This window comes from Anopheles bellator, chromosome 2 (assembly GCF_943735745.2).
Source record: "Anopheles bellator chromosome 2, idAnoBellAS_SP24_06.2, whole genome shotgun sequence".
Lineage (NCBI taxonomy): Eukaryota > Metazoa > Arthropoda > Insecta > Diptera > Culicidae > Anopheles > Anopheles bellator.
The window spans coordinates 63,216,621-63,235,163 of record NC_071286.1 but is presented as its reverse complement, the minus strand read 5'-3'; the positions used below and the strand labels follow the sequence as shown (position 1 = coordinate 63,235,163).

Genomic DNA, 18,543 nt, shown 5'->3' with positions numbered 1-18,543 from the left:
AGCGCAAACAACAACACCACCGGGAGAGAGAAACAGGAAGACACGCGCACAGTAGGTGACCAGCGCGGGCTGTGGTGTGACTTTGTAAATTATAATTACACGCGAAACTTATCAAAACTCGCTCTCCCGTCTCGACACGGCAACATAATATACCATGTGCCTATCGCAGTGCACCCCCATTGATAAAACCCGGCAACAATGTTGCGAACCGGGCGCACTCTGTGCGACAGCGCAAAAAATTGGCTGCAATTAATAAAGAATTTTGCGCGCGAGGTCGGCTCAGGTGAATTCGAGTGCACTCGCCCGGGAATCAATTTGCTGCCGGCGGTCGGTAATTGGTGGTGCATCTGATACAGCAACCTCGGTGGTGGTTGCGATTATAATTCACCCAACGTACGGACGACACGCCCGGCAAAGGGGGATAAATTAATTTGAGTTTACTCTCCGGAGGTCAAAAGGGCCATCGTTTACTAGCCCCGAACCGATGGATCGATTGGGTCCTGCCGGGCCGGGCCGGGCCGGGGCATCCGGCCGATTGTGCCCGCAGCAGTGCGTCGCGCACCATGGCAGTTTACCTAAATACTGATCCAGGACTCGATGATGATTCGCACAGTGCGGTAACAGAGTCACCGAAGCTGTCGTTAAACAAACGAAATAGTTATTTTGAGCTCTCACTTCTTTGTGGAAAATTCATTAAATTTAGCAACTTGTTTTTACATTTCGTTCATCGTTCATGTTTTTAATTTAATTCAATAAAACATAAGACCATAAAAGTCGCATAAAGAAATGATCAAAATGTATTAAAATGGACATGGGGCAAGCACTGGGAACTATCGAAGAGCCATTGAACATAAACGGAAAAATAGTTATTAAAATGCTACGTGAGGATTTCAACAAAACATTGGTAATTTAGGCGACTGGGTGCCAGTTAGTGCACCCTATTTACCCATTATGGCACGAAACACGTCAATATGTTAAAACATTCGTCGCAGTCGTTTGTGGTTTACTGCCGCAGGGCTGATTTCAAACACTGAAAATGAAGCCGGAAGAATACATTGTTGGGGACATTGAAAGCATTCGATGCCGTTTTTCTTTTGGCGCATCTAAGAGGTGATACCAAAAACTGAGCTACAAACAGCATTTTGGTCACGATTGGGTCATTCAATAAAAAAATGTATTAAACTGCGAGCAGATTGGGTTATGGCGACGGACAAACAAAATTGTTTCATTTTAGTTGTATAACTCGCACTGTGAACAGTATTAATTGAAATTTGAAATAAATGACTAAAACCCCGAATTCCCATTAACTCCAGCGTATTGCTTCTGTAAATCGAAGTTCACCCGCCCGCCTTTAAATGTCGAATCCACTGGAGAGCAGCAGAAGAAGAATCGCACCGAAATCTGTTTGCAGCTCGTAAATAAATGTCCTAACGCAGCAATCCTAACCCCCGGCGCGAAGGGTCGGCCCGCGCGGAGAGACGCATAAAACATCGGACACGCAAACCAACCCCGCGGGTCCCGCCGTCGGCCCAGAACATTCGGCCTGGCAGACATTGTGGCTCGACGTTATCGATTTATCTCCGCAATCTCTCGCCTCGCCGCGCACTAATCAGAATCACGGCGCAACCAAATTGGCTTCGACGGCGAATAAATAAAATCCCGGGCGAACCCCGGGCCATCTCGGGCGCTCCGACCCGGGGGGCCCCGGCGGGGGGGACAACACGGCCACTCTCGGCAGTGCAGTCCCTCTTCCGCTTCGTCGGAAGACAGTGCGTCGCCAGCGCGGCCCGCCGGGGACCGGGCGCGACAAGTTTTCACTTTCATAATTCGTGGACCCCTTCATGCCGCGAGTGAGAGCGAGCGAGAGCGATGGAGGAGGTCGCTGACCGATGTGGGTATTGCGCGCCGTGCTAGAGGTCGTCCAGGCCACTCAGGGAGAACATGGATACATACTGGTGGGGCCAGCCAGCGGCAGCGTGCCGGCGAGGTTTTTGGCGAAAATCCTTCGGCTTTCGGTGCCCTTTTCGCCCGCTGCGGCGTCATTTTTCACCGCACAAAATGGCGAACAGGTTCCGCGGGGTTCCACATAAACGTGAGTGGTTGAGAGAGAGAGAGAGGGGGAGAGTGCACTGCAGCAGCCTTCATTAAAAGCTAATTTATCATCTTTGTCTCGTGCTCGTGCGGTGCCGCTGCGCAGCGGTGTCAAAGATGTCATGCACTTTCTTCAGCCGACACATACACACGAGTGTGAGGAGGTCGCGCCGCGGGACCACTGCGGAAGAGGACTACCCCGCTTCGTGTTGGCAATTTTCCAAGCAATCCCCCCAGGGGGGTGTTCCGTCTCGGGCGCACATGTTTTCTGGAACATCTCTGATCGCTTGCGGTGACGACTCTTCTTCGCCGTCTCCTTCACGAATGCTTGGCTGGGGCAGCGGGGTTCGCAGGCCGCCGGAAAATGTCACCAGCCCGGCGGGGAGAGCATCGGTTTTGGAACACGACCAAGAATGCACAGCACCGTGCCTGGTGTCGTCTCGATGCCACCGCAAGATTCTGCAGCAGCAGCAGCGATGCAGATGACCTTTTGCGCAGCGGCTTCTTGAGCGAATGAAAGTGTTTCTCGTTGGAGCCAGCAGCGCTCGCGAGCGCTACTTTGTACGGCTCCGGACTTGGTACGGGTTTGGAAAATTAATTTCGGAATTTTGCTAACAATTCTAACCCACAGGAGGGAACGTCCAACAATTTCTCGTTACTTCTTGAGTTTAGTCTTTCCCTTAATCAGTGTCGCAATGTTGTTACTTTCATACCATCATTATGACTGTTTCATTAGTTTATCAGTTTAGTACCGGTTGTCTGCTTAGTTTTTTCGTTTCGTCAAGGGTTGCGACTAGTTATGCTATTAATTTTAAGTCTTACAAATAAGTTTAAATCAGGCTACACAATTGCAAAAGGATGCATCAGTCACCCAGCTATCTCACTAATTGGATACCACTGGGAATGGTTTTATGTGTCAACAAATTCGATCATATTATCAACAATTTAATGTTTGCTTCAAATCAACTGACTGGTAAAATATTCTCAAACATAGTCCTTAATTACAAAAATCGTCAGAGGCTGAATGAACGTGCTAAATTAGCGTCAAAGAACTAACGTCGTAAATGCTATCAACTGGACCATTATAGATGAAATATCTGGAGAAGGTGCAACTTTCAGGGTACAAGTCACAACTTACAACTTCCAATTGGAGAAGGTATGACTGTTATGTTAATCGATACTGTGGTAAATCAGGTCGAAAAAGTAAATTATTCAACAGAGTTTCATAACTCGCTAGATTTACCAGGACTGCCTCCACATATTGTATGTGGATCCACTCCAACCATCCACTCCACAGATGGTTGGAGTTTTGAATATTCTCAATCAGAAAAATCATTTCACTTACTCTTTGTAATGGTTTACCATAAAAATGTTAATGAACAACATCAATACTATACCGAATTCCCAGTTCAATAAAACCTAAACCAAATACCTGTTTCGAATCAATCAATAACATTTTGGGAACAAACACTGACAGCGATCACCGAGACGTTCGTGAAGACGGAGCACAAAACTAAGGCCCAATAGACACTTGTCTCAGTTGACTTCTCTGACTTTAACCGCTAATCGTCGACGCCGCATAAATCGTTTGAAATCCGGACCCGTTTTCCTTCGGTTCCACCCGAGGCCCCACCGCCAATCGATTGCCATAAAAGGATGGTGCCATGTGCCATTCCGGGAGCCGGAGTCGAAGTGTCCTCGTGGGGCGCCCAACACCGACCAGAAGCTGTTTTTCGTTCGCTTTCGGAAAGGGAAAGGTTTCGCGTTTTGGGCGAGTCGGACCGATCACTCATGGTGGCCACGCACTGAACAACCGGTCATCCTTCGGCCAACCGGCTGAGCTATGCGTCGAATTCCATCGAAAACAAAAGTTTCCGCGGGCTGTACGGCACGTTCGGTTCGGTGACAGAAAAGGGAAACGAAACGGGCCCCGGCTTATAATTGTGCCAGGCCAAGGATTTTTAATTGCACGCTGATACCGGATCCCAACTAAGGACTAAAATGCGGGTCTCACCACCTTCGGCGACATTCGAACAAGTGTTCGACTCGGCCCCGAGCAATGCTGGCCGTCACCAGCATAACTGTCAGGGGGCCGCCGGCGAAGGTGTTGGCTATCGGGCTTGCTGTGCTTTACCTCCCAACAACACCTGTCTCGGATGGATTTTCACAGACCTCAGAAATAAGCGTTTTTGCCACTTGATGCTGTTTCGTAACAACGAAACAACGAGCGTCATTTTCTGCTCCCCACCACCGAAAAATCAATGTCGACGAAGGGTCCTTCTTGGAGCACATTCTTCCGTCGCCTGTGACCTCAAATTCCGACGGCACCGGCCAATTTCAGGTGTCCGCATTCTGCGAAGCCACAGCGCGGTGGACAGCGCAATCAGATAGGCACCCAATTTCCTTTTGGAGCCGAAAATAACTTCGAAAGAGAAGATGATTTATGGCCCCCCACCGGAGACCCTCGAAGGCCGCAAGCAGAGAAAGGGAGAGAGAGAACACTCCAAACCCAATCACCTCACCGTGCGAAGCTGCTTCCCGCAACGACGACGAGGGCACCGAAAGTGAATTGGCGTGCGGCGGTGCAGCCGGGACCACCGATCGATCGCCGAAGGGAATTTATCGGCAGATCGATTGGCCGAAAAGTGTGTCCGCAAAAAAGGCAATCCGAAGGGTTCCGAGGGCAACAACGCAGCGCCGCGAACTCCACGAAGGACTTTGGGTTTCGCTTTCGGGCTGAACGGAGACTCGCAGGATGTTCCCTAACGATGTTCTAAACGGGTTTTTATCGATTCGCAAAGTTTTAAAGGCCGACTCCTCCCAAGACCCGGGCCCGCGATTGGCGCGATGATTTATGTCGTCTGCATGCTGCATTATGCAGTGAATGGTAGAAATTCGCTGCGCTCGGCGCGGAGTCGGAAGATGAGGCGGCAGAAATATTGAGATATCAGACCGCTGCTGATGCTGATGATGAGCGATCAGGTATTTGGTCAGTGGTTCGGCGAGGGTACGCGACTGCGGCGGTTTGCATTTGCAATCAGCCCCAGCTGACAGATGGTCGTCCCCGTGCGCTGCAGTTGCATTATTCATACGCCGTGCTCACTTTCGGGTGTGATCAGAGAGGTGAAGTGGGCCCGGTGCGCGTGTTACGAAAAAGGGATGCGTGGTTCGAGCAAAAAATATGCGAATAGTTTAAATACTTTTCCGGCAGCCCAAGCCAAATGATGTAAAAGGGCGAGCAGAAAAAGTGGACTGGTGCAGCCAATTCGTTAGCGTGGCAGCATTCCGATCGGCAACAATGTTCAATGCAACTACCGCCAAAAATGATTCGCGGGATCAGCTCAAAAGGATTCTTTCTTGATAAGGTTTTTATTGCAAACTCGGGGCTGTGTTTTTTTTAATTAATGTTTTGTTGAGTAACTAAGCATCAAGCAGACGAGCAATTGGTATCTGTTTTCGGCGAATCGTGAAAGCCAACTTTTTCGGATCGTTTCAAAAATTGTAACAAATGTAGACATGTAGAGCAGGGATTATTTAAAAAGTAATGACATCGATTTTAAAGAACAAATGTTTCGACTTATGAACGAATTCCCGATGTTTTTTAGCCCCATTAGTATGACAACTTTACAGTGAAAGGAAGAACCATCATTTTTTAGGCAAGGATACCATTCGTTTCTTGAACTAATTTAGTGGAAAGATTTGAGAAAAGGGCTACAAGTGATCACCAGTCAGTCCCTTTTTTAATAACAATAAAAAAGGAAACCCCATTCGTGGAAGGCCGATCGGTCGGACGGACTACTTGCCGGCGTATTTTCTCTAGGCCACTCGGCTCTCGACGTGACTTTCGCGCAAGTCACGCCTTTTAACACGCCAGCAGCCGAGTAGTGCCGCAATCGCTCCGGGACTTCGCGCTGCCAGCCAACCCCCATCGACGACAGCGAATGCACAAATATTGCACTAATCTCTGACCTCCCGCGTGTGCCGTGCATTTGACGGGTGCAGCTCATAAATTGTCCCCAACAACCAAAGCAGCAGCTCAAGCGGCAGCAGCAACCATGTTCGAATTACCTAATGTGCTCTTTGCGGGGCCAAGCTGCGAGGAGCGCAGGTCTCCGAAGAATGCATAAAATTTGATCCCTTCTCCCTCGCTTCGCTGGGTCGCCCTTTTTGGGGGGTTCCTACGATTCCTGCGCTCAGCCGAATGCGCACGGCGACATTTCAGCAGCGCAAACCGAACGCGAAGCAGACGACAGAGCGCGGCCCAGCAACTGCATCCCGGGCTTCTGCGGCACGAAAGGTTCAGCGAATTAAGCATCAAGCACGCGCGTGTGTGTCAGGGGGGGTGACACAGATTTTTAGGCTTCCCGATGTAAAGTATCCCATGATTTACGACCCTCACCGTCCCGGCCGGTGATTTATGGGGCGTGTGTGCCCGCCCGACCATTAAATCATGCTAAATGCTTTCATTATTGATTCGCACCGCGGTGTCCCCTGGTGCGCGGTGCCAGGAGTGCGTGCGAGCCACAAAACCAAGCGCTTCCGTTACTGAAAACCCATTTAATGGCAATGATTCAAAATGTCCAAATCGTCTGCCAGCGACAAGACAGTCCCATCAGCAGGGGGTCCTTAAGCGCGACCTGGATCCATGAAAAAAAAACAGGATTTCATCTTCAGAATGTAATACGAAACCTTCGAAAAATAAAGGACAAATTAAGCATATTAGAAACATTACACACCTGCGTCCGGATCACAAACCATGCACAGCCAGCAGATAACTGTCTCGTGGCCGTTTGAGTTGGAGGCCGGAGATTCCAATCTTTGGCATAATTAAGGCCACCGAGACGGCTGCTGCGATCCGTCCGTTCCCAGGAAGTCGCCGTTCTAACGCGTGAAGCCAGCCATAGGCCGGCCGCTTCAAGGTTGAGTCGACGGGCCATGTTTTCAGTTTTATGCTTCGCGCATGCTGGTTTTCGCGCGAACTGAACCCCAACCGGGCGATTATAGAGAAGCGATTAGGCAATTTATCTCGGCGCAAGGGTTAGCGCCTCGGCCAGGGCCTCGTTGCATATGATCGCGTTGCACACGAGATCTCGGCTGCGATGACGTCAGGATTGGGAGGATAATTTTGGCGTTTAAATTTGATTAATGGCGTGGTGCGTGGTGTGATTTTTGACTTAACGTGCCCGTGAAGGTTGCCCATAAATCGCCCGATCGGAGATCGTAGCCGTGGTACGCACGTGAGCCGAAAACTGCGGTAATTACTTCTTATTTGTAAACGTTTTGTTTTGTGGCTGTAGGCCGCGTGGCTTTACCGAAGTGCATCGAATTACGCTCATTGCCGTTGGCTCCGACCAACAAGTTTATATTAATGTCCGCTGCAACAATAACGAGCTCGGGTGGAAAGCTGGACGAAAATCATCCACCCAACTCAACAAGTGAAGTTTATGGGGCGTAGGAAAAAAAAATTAAATGCCTGTTAACGATAGTTATGAGTGTCCCCCGTCGGTGGCTGCTTTTCGCACGGAGCATCGGCCAAAATTACGGCCCACCGAAAATTGGGAACATTGTTCACTGCTCAACAGCAACCGCGTACTGCTTTAGCGTCGTTACTTTCGTTCGGGCGGCTGAGGGGCCAACGGCCGAGCCCATTTTCATTTTCATTCCGACCACGCGCGCTGCTTTTCCCTTTCGCGGAGCGATCGCGATCGCACGCGGACGGAAAAGTGGGAAAATTATGAAGAAAACCACGGGCCAGCGCCACGGCTCAGCCAGCCAGTCAGTCAGCGGCACTGCGGATGGCGTAGATCGCGATCGCGTTCCCGTTTTTTTCCCCTGTAGCGACGACCACGGGAGAAGGGTTCGTGACTTCCGTGGAAACGGTTTTTTTTGCACTCTCGCTCCGCGAATCTGGGGCCGTGTCTGTCGCCCGGACGACGTCTGGCGGGCGCCACTTTAAATTGTTTAATTGTCAATTGATATATCACAATTACTTTCATTGATTAATTGAATCTCGTTCGATTGAGCGTTAAATTGAGATCGCACCGTTTGCTGTGGCGCTGTGGCCCCATGTCTCCTGTTAGGGGGTTAGTGAGGTGGAAAAAATAGCAAATCCATCAAACTACATAAATCATAGCGCCGATGACATGTGGCGAGCGAGAGCCGACACCGAGTCGTATCGGGGCACCTACGCGATCCGCGCCACGATTGTTCGCAAGAAACAATAATAAAAAATCAACAACGGACCCTCCATTGGAAATAAAGTTTATGAGAAGAACTTCGAAACCAGGCTACCGGGTCCGGCTCCTAGTCTCACGCAAGTCGCTTCGCGATCTGCGCGACAAACCTGCGCTGATGCCTGAAACCGTTTATGACTCCTGTCGACTCCGGAAGAGGTCGCACCACCATCATCACTGGCAGCACCGGCAAGGTTTCGCCGAAAAGGCCATAAACCAAAGCACCGGATCCGGAGAGTCGGCTTTTCGGAGCCAGTAATTAGGCGTTTCGCCGGCCTCTTTTATGGCCGGCCCCGCGACGAGCCTTTCTCCTACCACGCGGCGAGCGATCGCACCTCATCATCATGATTATAGAGATCATGGATCGGTCGTGGATCGCCATTGAGCCACCCGATAGGCGGCTCGTGCGAATTGATAAATAATTAGGCCATTAGTAGCCAGCAGGCCTGGGCCAGGGTGGTGGGCGACACAATCGACGCACCGATTTCGGTCTCGAATAAATTCCTTCCTGATTTATCGTCCGCCATCGTCGCCAATCGCGGAATGCCGTGCGCACACCGGATCCGCTCGAATCCGGACGGATTAAAAGCAACATGAAACGCGATTCGCGACCGCTTAACCATAAAACACTAATTCGATTCGAAAAGCGGATCGATTACACGTCGATGGGGCATGCGCAAAAAAAGGGGAGCGGAATTAAATTAACCCCACCCTGGGGACACTGGGGTAATCCGGGGCTCGGAACGTGCTCGGTTCTTAATCAGAACGAACACCGAAACCCCGCCACAGCCGATCGAAGATATGCGCTGTGGGGTGAAAATGGGTCAACCATGGGGCCGTGCGCAGGAATGTTGGGCCAGGCGACGGCGACGTGCGCAGAATTCTGAGCAGAACACACCACCGCCAGAACTTCGCCAGGAAAGGCTCAGCATCGGGCGGGTGGGCTGGCGGCCCACTGACACCGATCGCGGCCACTTCCGAGAATTGACATTTCGCGTGTAGGCATCGCGCGTCGGCCCGGGCTGACATTTAACAAATTGCACCCAATTGGCCATCTCGCTTCGATTGGCCTCTAATTGAGCTCGATCGGCCGCGCGATCGTATGTGTCGGTGTCCTGGCGCGCCACATAAGTGGCCGACGTGACGTGTCATAAGGCTGCGGCGATGGTGGTCTCACGTCGGTCTCACGTCTTTGTTTTACGTACCGGCCACGGCGTGGCACGGCGCCCGTGGCACGATTTTAAGGATCAATTAGGGGAGCCACCGATTAGCGCCAAGGCACCGAGGGAGAGAGAGAGAGAGAACTTCCGAATCGGATCGTGTCAAGAACCCGGCCACGCAGAGTGTCACACGCTGACGACACTCCATCGATCGATCGAGCGGATCGATCAACGCTCGACTGTCACTGATCCGGGGCTAGCGAATTCGCGCACGCAAAGGTCACGCACTGCCGTGCCTGGGAACGGGAGATGCGCGCCTTCGTGCGCGACCTTCACGCGAAACACGAACCGTTGCCCCATCGCCATGATCACGCGATCGCTTCAACCGGGCTCCGAGCTCAAGGTTGGCGCACACAAAACCGCGGGCAGTCTAAGGTTTGCGTAATATTTGCCAGCAGTCGAAGCTTCGAAGATGCTTCACGCTCATCACGATCGGCACGATTGGGAGCGACCTTTGGCAGCGCAGGGGATCAATCGCCGTCGGGGTTGATACGGTAGCGTTCCGAGCCGCCGTCATCATCTAATCGGTCGTCGCTGCGGCACCAAAAACCATTCTACAGATTCATTGTGGTTCGCTGAGAAACCAGAAACCAGGTTTTATGCTTCCGGACCCACGAAGGGGCTCGGTTGGGCCGATGTTTACTCGAGATGATGCTAAAATTTAATCAACTCAGCAGACCACGGTTCGGTGAGGTTCGCGCGTTTATCGTTTCGGACAAAAAGTACGAGGGTGAATTGATATGTTGCCGACCTCAGCATGAAGATGGCAGCCCGAGTGAATGAAAGCTAGTGAATTTTGTTATCAATCTTCTGCCGGACAAAATCGAGTATCGAGGTGTTATTAAATATTGTTTTTTTTTTAATTTCTGGCAGCTGAATTGAAAAGCGGCCGTTAGAGCTTGGGAATCGATGAACGTTCGGAACATCCAAATACTGCAACTACCGGAGAAAACATCGCCAAACTACCTCAAATGGTAAACTTTAGCGATGTTTTCTCGAACCACCGGTGAACCCGCGCCGAATTGAAGTGAAATAAATAGCAGAGATTATCAACATGTAACAACGAGAATTTCTCCCCCCTTAATTTAAAATTTTGCCATAAAAAAGCTGTCCGCGTGATGGACAACTCGTTTGTTCACTTTGCGATCGCGTTCCTCAGCGACTATCATGCGAAAATCCGGGAATTACGGTTTAAAGTGCTTGATTCTCCTATCCGCTAAATCTAGCCACAAGCGACTTCTTTTGCTCGGAGGCCAGATAGGTTTTCTAATGTAGAGGCAACCACCTTTGTGAATAATTATTCAAAATAATCAAATAATTAATAACCAATAATAAATCAAAAAAACCAAAATAGTTCAAAAGAGAAAAAATACTCCTTTTACGTTAACTATTTGGATTTGGATACAGAGATGGTAGAATCGCTTAGAAAAGTGTCTAGAGTTACAAGGTGACCTCAGAAAATTCAGAAAATGCGTCTTGCATCTCCGTTAGGTCGACCAGTTTTCAAGTCACCCTCGTATCCTCTTGAGATTCTTGAGCCTACGCCGGCGGAGCCCTGTTTGCCTTGGTTGCAACTTCTTCGCTGGGCCGGCGACAGTTCATCCCATATTTTTGCTGATCGACGACCCATCACGTCAATCTCGCAGCCACAACCCACCCGGCCCCGGGGGCAAACGGTCGGTCCCCGTTGAGCCGTTTGCTGCGGTTGATGCGAGTGAATAAATAAATGAATAAATAAACACACTCCGCAGCTCTCGGCTCCGAGGGCCCCGCGGAAAGTCGTGCACCGCCGAGAGACGGCTTGTGTGTCGGTGTTTGTGTTATTGCAGACAAAAATTAGCGACCCTTGGGGGGCCCTTGATCGCGAGAATTCAAAGTCAGTCCCATCTTCTTCATCTGGAGCGCTCTTCCCTCGACGTCACTCACTCCCTGCGCACACAGTGACGGTCGGCCTTTCCGGGCTCGCCAAGCTAACGGAACGGTGGTGAGAAAATCGGTCGGCCCCTGTAGGTGGTTCTGAAGGTGGTTCTGGGTTCTCTTGGCCAGCCCTCGTCTCGAAGAATAATATCGATGGCAGGTCTCAAGTCGTGGTGCTACGATTATTTGCATCCCCGCCTGGTGGGTGTCTCGGATCTCCGCCGATTGCGTCGAACGAATTATGTCGATTCGGTGGCGGCGCTTCGATGCTCACATCACGACGACCACGCCAGCTGGGGCGCAGGCAGAGCGGGGTGTGATTGGATGGATGTCGTTTTTATGGCTCGGGTTGCCCGTTCTGCTGCTACGCAATCTTCCGCGGCCTCCTACACACGAAGGGTTTCTACGCATCTATGCACCAGGGTGCGGCGTTAGACGGCTCTCGTCCCGACTGCAACCACCTCTCTCTCTCTCTCTCTGTCCCTTGCACTCGCTGAAGCTGTTTATTTTCTAGCGGTACTTTTACCACCCTCGGAGGCTCCCACAACAACCGCGGCCACGCGCGCCATCCGCGGAACTATTCTTTCCCCTGGTTGCGCACGGAAATTACTGGCTGATTGGTGCCGGGACGGACCGGGCCGGGCAGGGCAGGATGGTGGTGGCAGGGAAATTGGATGCATAAGCAATTGGAAAGAATTATGAATAAATTTGCATCGCCAATGAGCGTGCGCAATCGATGGGGGTCGCCGCCGCCGCCGCCATCGATTATGCTGAATGCAGAACACGATGGTTGTTGATGGGATTCCGGGACGGGATTGAAGGATGATGATGTTGTCGGGCGGCGTATTTGGCTTCCGAGTGCAGCGCGGCCGGGGGTTGTGGGGGGCGGGCCGGAAACGCACCCAACGTTTGATGCGCGAGCGCGGGCGCGCTTTGGCGCTAGCTCCGAACCCGCCGGTTCTAAACCTCCCTGCAATTGCCAGACGATGCTCTCTTATAATTGTTTATTGGTTCTTCTCCGGTTCGCGATCGCGGTTGACGGGGACACGATCAAGCCGGCGGTTCCTCTTCGGGGGCTTTATTCTGCACTCGATTACACTCGCATCCTTGCGAATCGCATTGATTCTTACCGCCCACGAGTGCCGCCGGTTCGTTCGTTCGGAATTGTTTGCATTTGTGGTTGGTGAAGTGCGAAAACGCTCGGATTTTATAAATATTCCCTTTTTGCCCGTGGCCGCACTGCACTGTGTTTGTTCAATTTGGCGGAGATCTGAACACACAATACGTAATGACAGCTGAGCGATGCTCAATTTTTTAACTTATTCAAATGCGAAACCCCTTCAAGATGGGGTTTACAAGAGTCTAATGGCACAACGTCATTACACTCTGACGGATCACCAAAGCAAACAATTACAATAAACTCTGATTTTGCAAAATGGAAATAGTGGAGGCCAACGAAACGGGTAGAAAGAAGATATAACTGAGAACTAAAATTTGAGTGATTTTCAACATGAATTTTGGGATTGAGAGACCAATAGAAATTAAATGATTGACGAACGAAAATCTTTAGTTAAGGAGAGATGTAATTCTTTCTAGAAATCTTTACTTCATGGTTTGCCTTGTTTTCCTGTATATTTACAGAAGAATTTTTTTTTACACGGAAACAATCAGAAACTGAATCGTTATGGAGATCATCCGGTAGTTTTACTATTGTTGTTTTCATTTTTTTTTGTACATCTTGTAAAAAAACTGATATATTTGATTGATCCCGAAAACTGATATATTTGAAAAATGATCTTATTCTCGAAACAGCTGTTACTTTTGTTACAAGTTTTACTCCGTTTGCCAAAACACAATCTGAAGCGACTCTGTTCACAATGTGTCAAAAAAGTTTAACCATTTCGAGGCAATTCGAAGTCTTCGGTAATTTTTTATTTCAAAGCTTAGTTTTGTTCCTTTTAGTCCAATCGCAACCATACTTTGTTTATTCCTTTGGGAACAGTAAAAAATATGTTGTCGAAGTATTTATAGTGCGATCCATGTAGTGTTAGTATTTTACAATACCGATTGCTTGACTTTGAAAACGTCAAATTTCAGTATGGAAATTGTAAGCATTTAGTAAAAACTATGACATTTACGAAATGGGACATTATAATCTTGCAGAAAATTCGGAAATATTAACACTTTATTTTAAAAGTCCTGAGTCTTCAACTCAAACTGTACAAAATTTAAAAATGCTCATTTCATTTCTGCTCATTTCCGTCGCCGTGGTTAGGTTATAATCAAAATGCTCATTTTTTTGAGACTCGGAAAACCCACACGTCGTTCAAAAGAAGCCAATGCACCTGTAACGAGTGACTGTTTGGTGCGAATTTTTCATTCTTATTCTGATAATTGTTCAAATTCAATAAATTCGTGTTCAATAATTTCAATAAATTTGGCTTATGTCTTGCTTATTTCCCTACCAATAAATTCCACAACAATTCTTGATCAACGAAATTTTACACAATTTTGCCCACTTAAAGCTTCTTGCCGCGTAATGCCACGTAATAAGATTGCAGAGCTTCACCGAAGGGGGAAAAATTACATCACGCAAGCAAAAAAACGGGGCACGGCACCGGCCGGGAACCCATAGCATCAGCTCGGCCATCGTCGATTGTGGCCAGCAATCAGCCGAATGACAAATCTTCTGCCACCGACCGATCGCCCCCTCGAACGGGAAAGGTTCTGAGCCTCCGGCCGCACACGGGACGTCCTCCCCCCTCGGGAGCCCCACCACCGTAATGGGCAGCAATTTTTCCGGCAATTTCTCATAATCGAACCTCCGCCGGTTTCATTTCTCATCATTTCACCCAACGCGGCCCACTGTCGGATGCACCGTCGCAGCGGGGCTGCATTTCTGGCTCGAAAGGCCATAAGGTGCTTTCCACCATTAAAAACAAGGTAGAGAGAGAAAGAGAGAGAGAGGCCGGGCAGGGCACACCGGTTCTGTGCGGTGCAGTGCACGTGTAATGACATCAGCTGTGCCGCACGGAAAATGCTTCTTTCGAAACCCCCTTCTGGGAACCGGCCAGCCAGCCAGCCGGCCGGGTGGGTTATGCTTCGCCGCTTCTAAATTGGTGCTCGCGATTATGCAATGTGCCCCCCATCGCCCTGGGACCGTCTCGTCGGCCCCGCACAGTATTGAGGTTGGTGGTTGATAGTGAAACTTGTTTTTATTTCGCTCATCGTCGTCGTCGTTGGCATCTTCCATTTGTCGCCGGGGTTGGGCGCGCGGAACTGGCCGGGACTGCGCAACATAAATCCGTAATGCAACACACAACAATAATAACATCATTACGCGAGATTCTAGCGGGAGGAGGCACTGTCCGTCGACGCGATGGGTTCGCGCCGTCTGCTAGCATCGAACTCACACGCGCGGTGAAATAGAATCCAGGCTCCCCGCGTGGGGCTTCGGTTCTGGGGGCTTTCCGCCCAGCCCGCGAATGTTCTACATGTCAAATCCTTTTATTATTATTGATTACATAACGGGGTTTGAGTCATTTTTTCTCTCGACGGTGGACGGTTCATCGGGCCGCGTCGTTCTGAGTGTGGCTGTGGCGGCGTTCGGAAGATAAATCGATCGATCGGGGATCGTGCCACGGAGATCAGGCGGACGGGCGCGGCCGGGAAGTACGGGGACGCGCCGGTTTGAATGCAACACACCCGTGGACTGCACAAGTCCCGAGACTCCCGGAAGACCACATTCGGTGCGCTGCGGTGCACGCGGACCGAAAAGAAAGCAGCAACGTTACGCGGCGACCTCCCGCCGGGAGCCTTTTCACCCGCCCGTAACATCATCATCATCATCGTCGTCGTCATCATCAGCCACCCGTCAACACTCGGAGTACCCCTCTAGCTCCGCGGTCGGTTGGATGAGAACTTTCATTTCGACAAAGAACCCCCGAAGACGAATCCATTCCGGCTTTTTCTGTCTTTCCGACCCAAGAATGCGAACGTTGAGATTCTCGACAGAAAGAAAGAGAGAGACGGAGAGAGATCGAGAAAGGACCTTTCGGGGATTGCGCCAAACGGTCCGAAAGAGATGGGAGTTCCTCCCGTGAGTTCAAGGGTGGCCGCCTCGAGACTTCGAGACACATTGTAAGTTCGCGCCCCATCAGCGGCGTCTTTGGCGGGCGTCCTGCACTTCACTTCCTTCGCGTAACGGGACTCGTCGCCAATCGTCGCCAGCCCCCGGAGGAGGGTGAAACATAAGAATGATTGATGCAACGCAAGCACCGGCGGCTCCCAGGTCCGCCAACGTACACCCACCGAGGGGGCCTCCCTCTCTCTCATTCTCTATCAGGTAAGACAGGTCTCGCTGACGGGCGGTCAACAGGTCATATACTTACTCTGCGCCTGCAGGATCGTCGTGGCCTGTCCACCGGGAAAGGTCGCATTTCGTTTGTGGCGGCCCTGTATGTGCGAAGTCGGAAGTGATTTCGGATTTCGGGGTCCAGACCGCAAAATGCATACCGAGGGAAAAGAAAGAAAGAAACAAGGATATCGATCATTTGCAATTAGCAGCATCACTCTCCGACGACGGGCGCGATCGGGTGATTGATGACGCGCGCGGCCAGTCGGTGACAGGACAATCGGGAAGGCGGGAAGCTACGTACCTTGGATTTGGGAAAGGCGACCAGCACATTGAACCACCACTTGGTCTCGTCCGGGCAGGTCCCCTTGACGAAGGTGACCCGCTCCGGGGCGGTGATGGCGATCGAGTGCGGATGGCTGGTGATGTTGTCGGCCGTGGTCACCTCCAGCACCTTCGTCATGTCGATTATGGCCTGCGGTATCGTTTCGGGCTGTGTATCGGGAGAAAGAAACAGAAAGCCGGCCGATGAGAAAGGGGGGCCCCAAAGATGCACGGTGATACGCTAATAATTAAAATTCGAAATCGGATACACGCCTGGTGGCCAAATTAACCTTTCGGCAGCCTTCAAAAGCGCGGGGTCCGAAAAACCGCCAAAATGCAAATGCAAAGCACTGCAGCGAGGGTCCTCCTTCCTAGTCCTCAACGCGATGTGGGCCAATAAGTCGTGAAGACGACATTTCGACATTTTCAATCAAAATAATGATGGCGATGATCTTGTGTTAGATTTTGGGACAATGATCAGGACATCGCAGACTAAGTCTGTCCAAAGTTTGGCCAAGGAGCAAATGCACAAAATGGAGTGGTGTTCACTCGAGGACTTGAGCCTCGGTCTGCCCACCGCGGCAAAGCGACGGTTTGGCGGTCTAACGGCGCCGACGCGACACCTTTTCGAAAGTGGGCAAAAACGCTCGATCGAGTGCCGAGAAGGTGCATAACTTTATGCAACCAAATTGCGGCCATAAAATCATAAAATTAGGTTCCACAGAAAACCTCGGGACACGGACCATTGTAAATTGCATTCACCGCCGGGCCGGGCGGGACAGACGCCGATGCAGCGACGGGGAGGAGACCACGTGGGGCAAGTCGCCCCGTTTTTTTGAGAAACTTATTTATCTCCAGCTCCACCAGACTTTTGGAAGTTTTATAACTCCTTTTTCTTTGCCGTCGCATTTGGCGTCTGCTTCGAATCGGCATCGAATGTTGCCCACCCGCGGTGAGCTTTTATTAAGAAGCATCCTCTCCGAACCCATCCTGTGCCGTCCGTGTGATGGTGTTTATTTTATCCACACGATGGCTTTTTTCCGTATTAGTGGGCCTGTTTCTGGGTTCCAACTATTTCATGGTTCAATGCGAAGGATTGGACTGCCTCGGGAAAGGATTATGTCATTCGCGAGATCATCTGCCACCAATCGGCCCTGCCGCTGGCTGGCTGGCTGTGCTAAATTCGTCAAATTAATTGCATTTCGTTGGTTTTACGATGTTCCCCGATGATTGGATTTCTCGGGGCCCTGGGCGTGGAATTCCTGGTCTGACCTCTCAGACCTTCAGAGCTGCGACGCGTATCAAATCAAGAGCATCGCGCGGCGGACGCGAGATACTTGGCGATTCTGCCAAAATATTTTGTAAGCCGATCTCCGGATTCTAATCTTGGTCCGATCGATTAAAATATGTTCGTCTGCGGCTGACGGCCACAAGACAGCCCGCCGACGGTCGTCGCAGGAAGTCGGCGGATTCGAAGCGTCCTGCTGGTTTTGCGCACCGATTTTAACGAAATCTCGAATGCGAAAAAAACACAAACCAAACCTCGTGTTGTTTCATCGCGAAGGTAATCAACCATCCGCGTTGAGGTCCGCGTGTTCATCGTAGTCGTTTTTGTTTTTTTTCTCCCCTTCGCAAAAGGACCTCCTTTTATGGGCATTATATGCCATTGTTTTTTCTTGTACCGGATCGCGGGACCGCGGAACCGATTGGCCGGACCAATTGATCCGCAAAGCGCTACACACAAATCGAATCCGAGCGCAATAAAAAGTTGGCCGGGTAATGAACATCCCAAACATAAGACAAGCCATTCAATTACGATCTTTATGTTGGCCTTCCCCTGGGATTCCCTGGGGACCCCGGGTGAACATATTTTGTATAATTTTTCAAACACCTTCTTCACGCGATAAAAGAAGCTCCGGCGTGCCCGTGTCGCACCGCACTTTTGAATTGCCGATTTTGGTTCGGGCACTTTTTGTGTTGTTGTTTTCACAGTCAGGTGAATCGCCCGCCGTCAGATCCGTGTGGCCACCACCAGCACCACAAAATCCAATCGTGTAATCTTACGCGCAGCGCCTCGAAAAAGGGAAATAATTCTTCAAGCTTATTATTATTAATGTCTGAAATGTCCCGGTCGTACCCTTTTCGGAGGGGTTCGTTCCTGCCCCATTCCGTGGGCTAAAAGCTCGCGCGCAAGTGTGCAAGGTGTGTGCGCTTCGGGGAAACGGGAAGAAGGATTTGATCGCATCACGGACTTGAATCACCGGCCGTTTCGGGTAGTGCTAATTGACCGTGGCACGGCCCGTGGAGGCTTTGTTTTTGTTGCCTCCTTTTAACTACCCCCTCATTGTGGCCAGTGGGTTGGCGGTGGCAGGGGTGGCTTAATGCTCTTAAAGGTATGCTGTTT

The 18,543-nt window shown here is 50.5% G+C and overlaps 1 protein-coding gene across 1 annotated transcript in view; it reads right to left on the bottom strand.

The window, feature by feature from the left end:
• LOC131209506 (protein outspread) overlaps nt 1-18,543 on the bottom strand; it is a 173,714-nt gene that overhangs the window by 34,522 nt on the left and 120,649 nt on the right. The window contains exons 4-5 of the mRNA XM_058202591.1: nt 16,120-16,308; nt 15,853-15,916 (exon numbers count right to left, since the gene is read on the bottom strand). Coding sequence (XP_058058574.1) covers nt 15,853-15,916; nt 16,120-16,308 — 253 coding nt within the window. The remainder of the gene's footprint in view (nt 1-15,852; nt 15,917-16,119; nt 16,309-18,543) is intronic.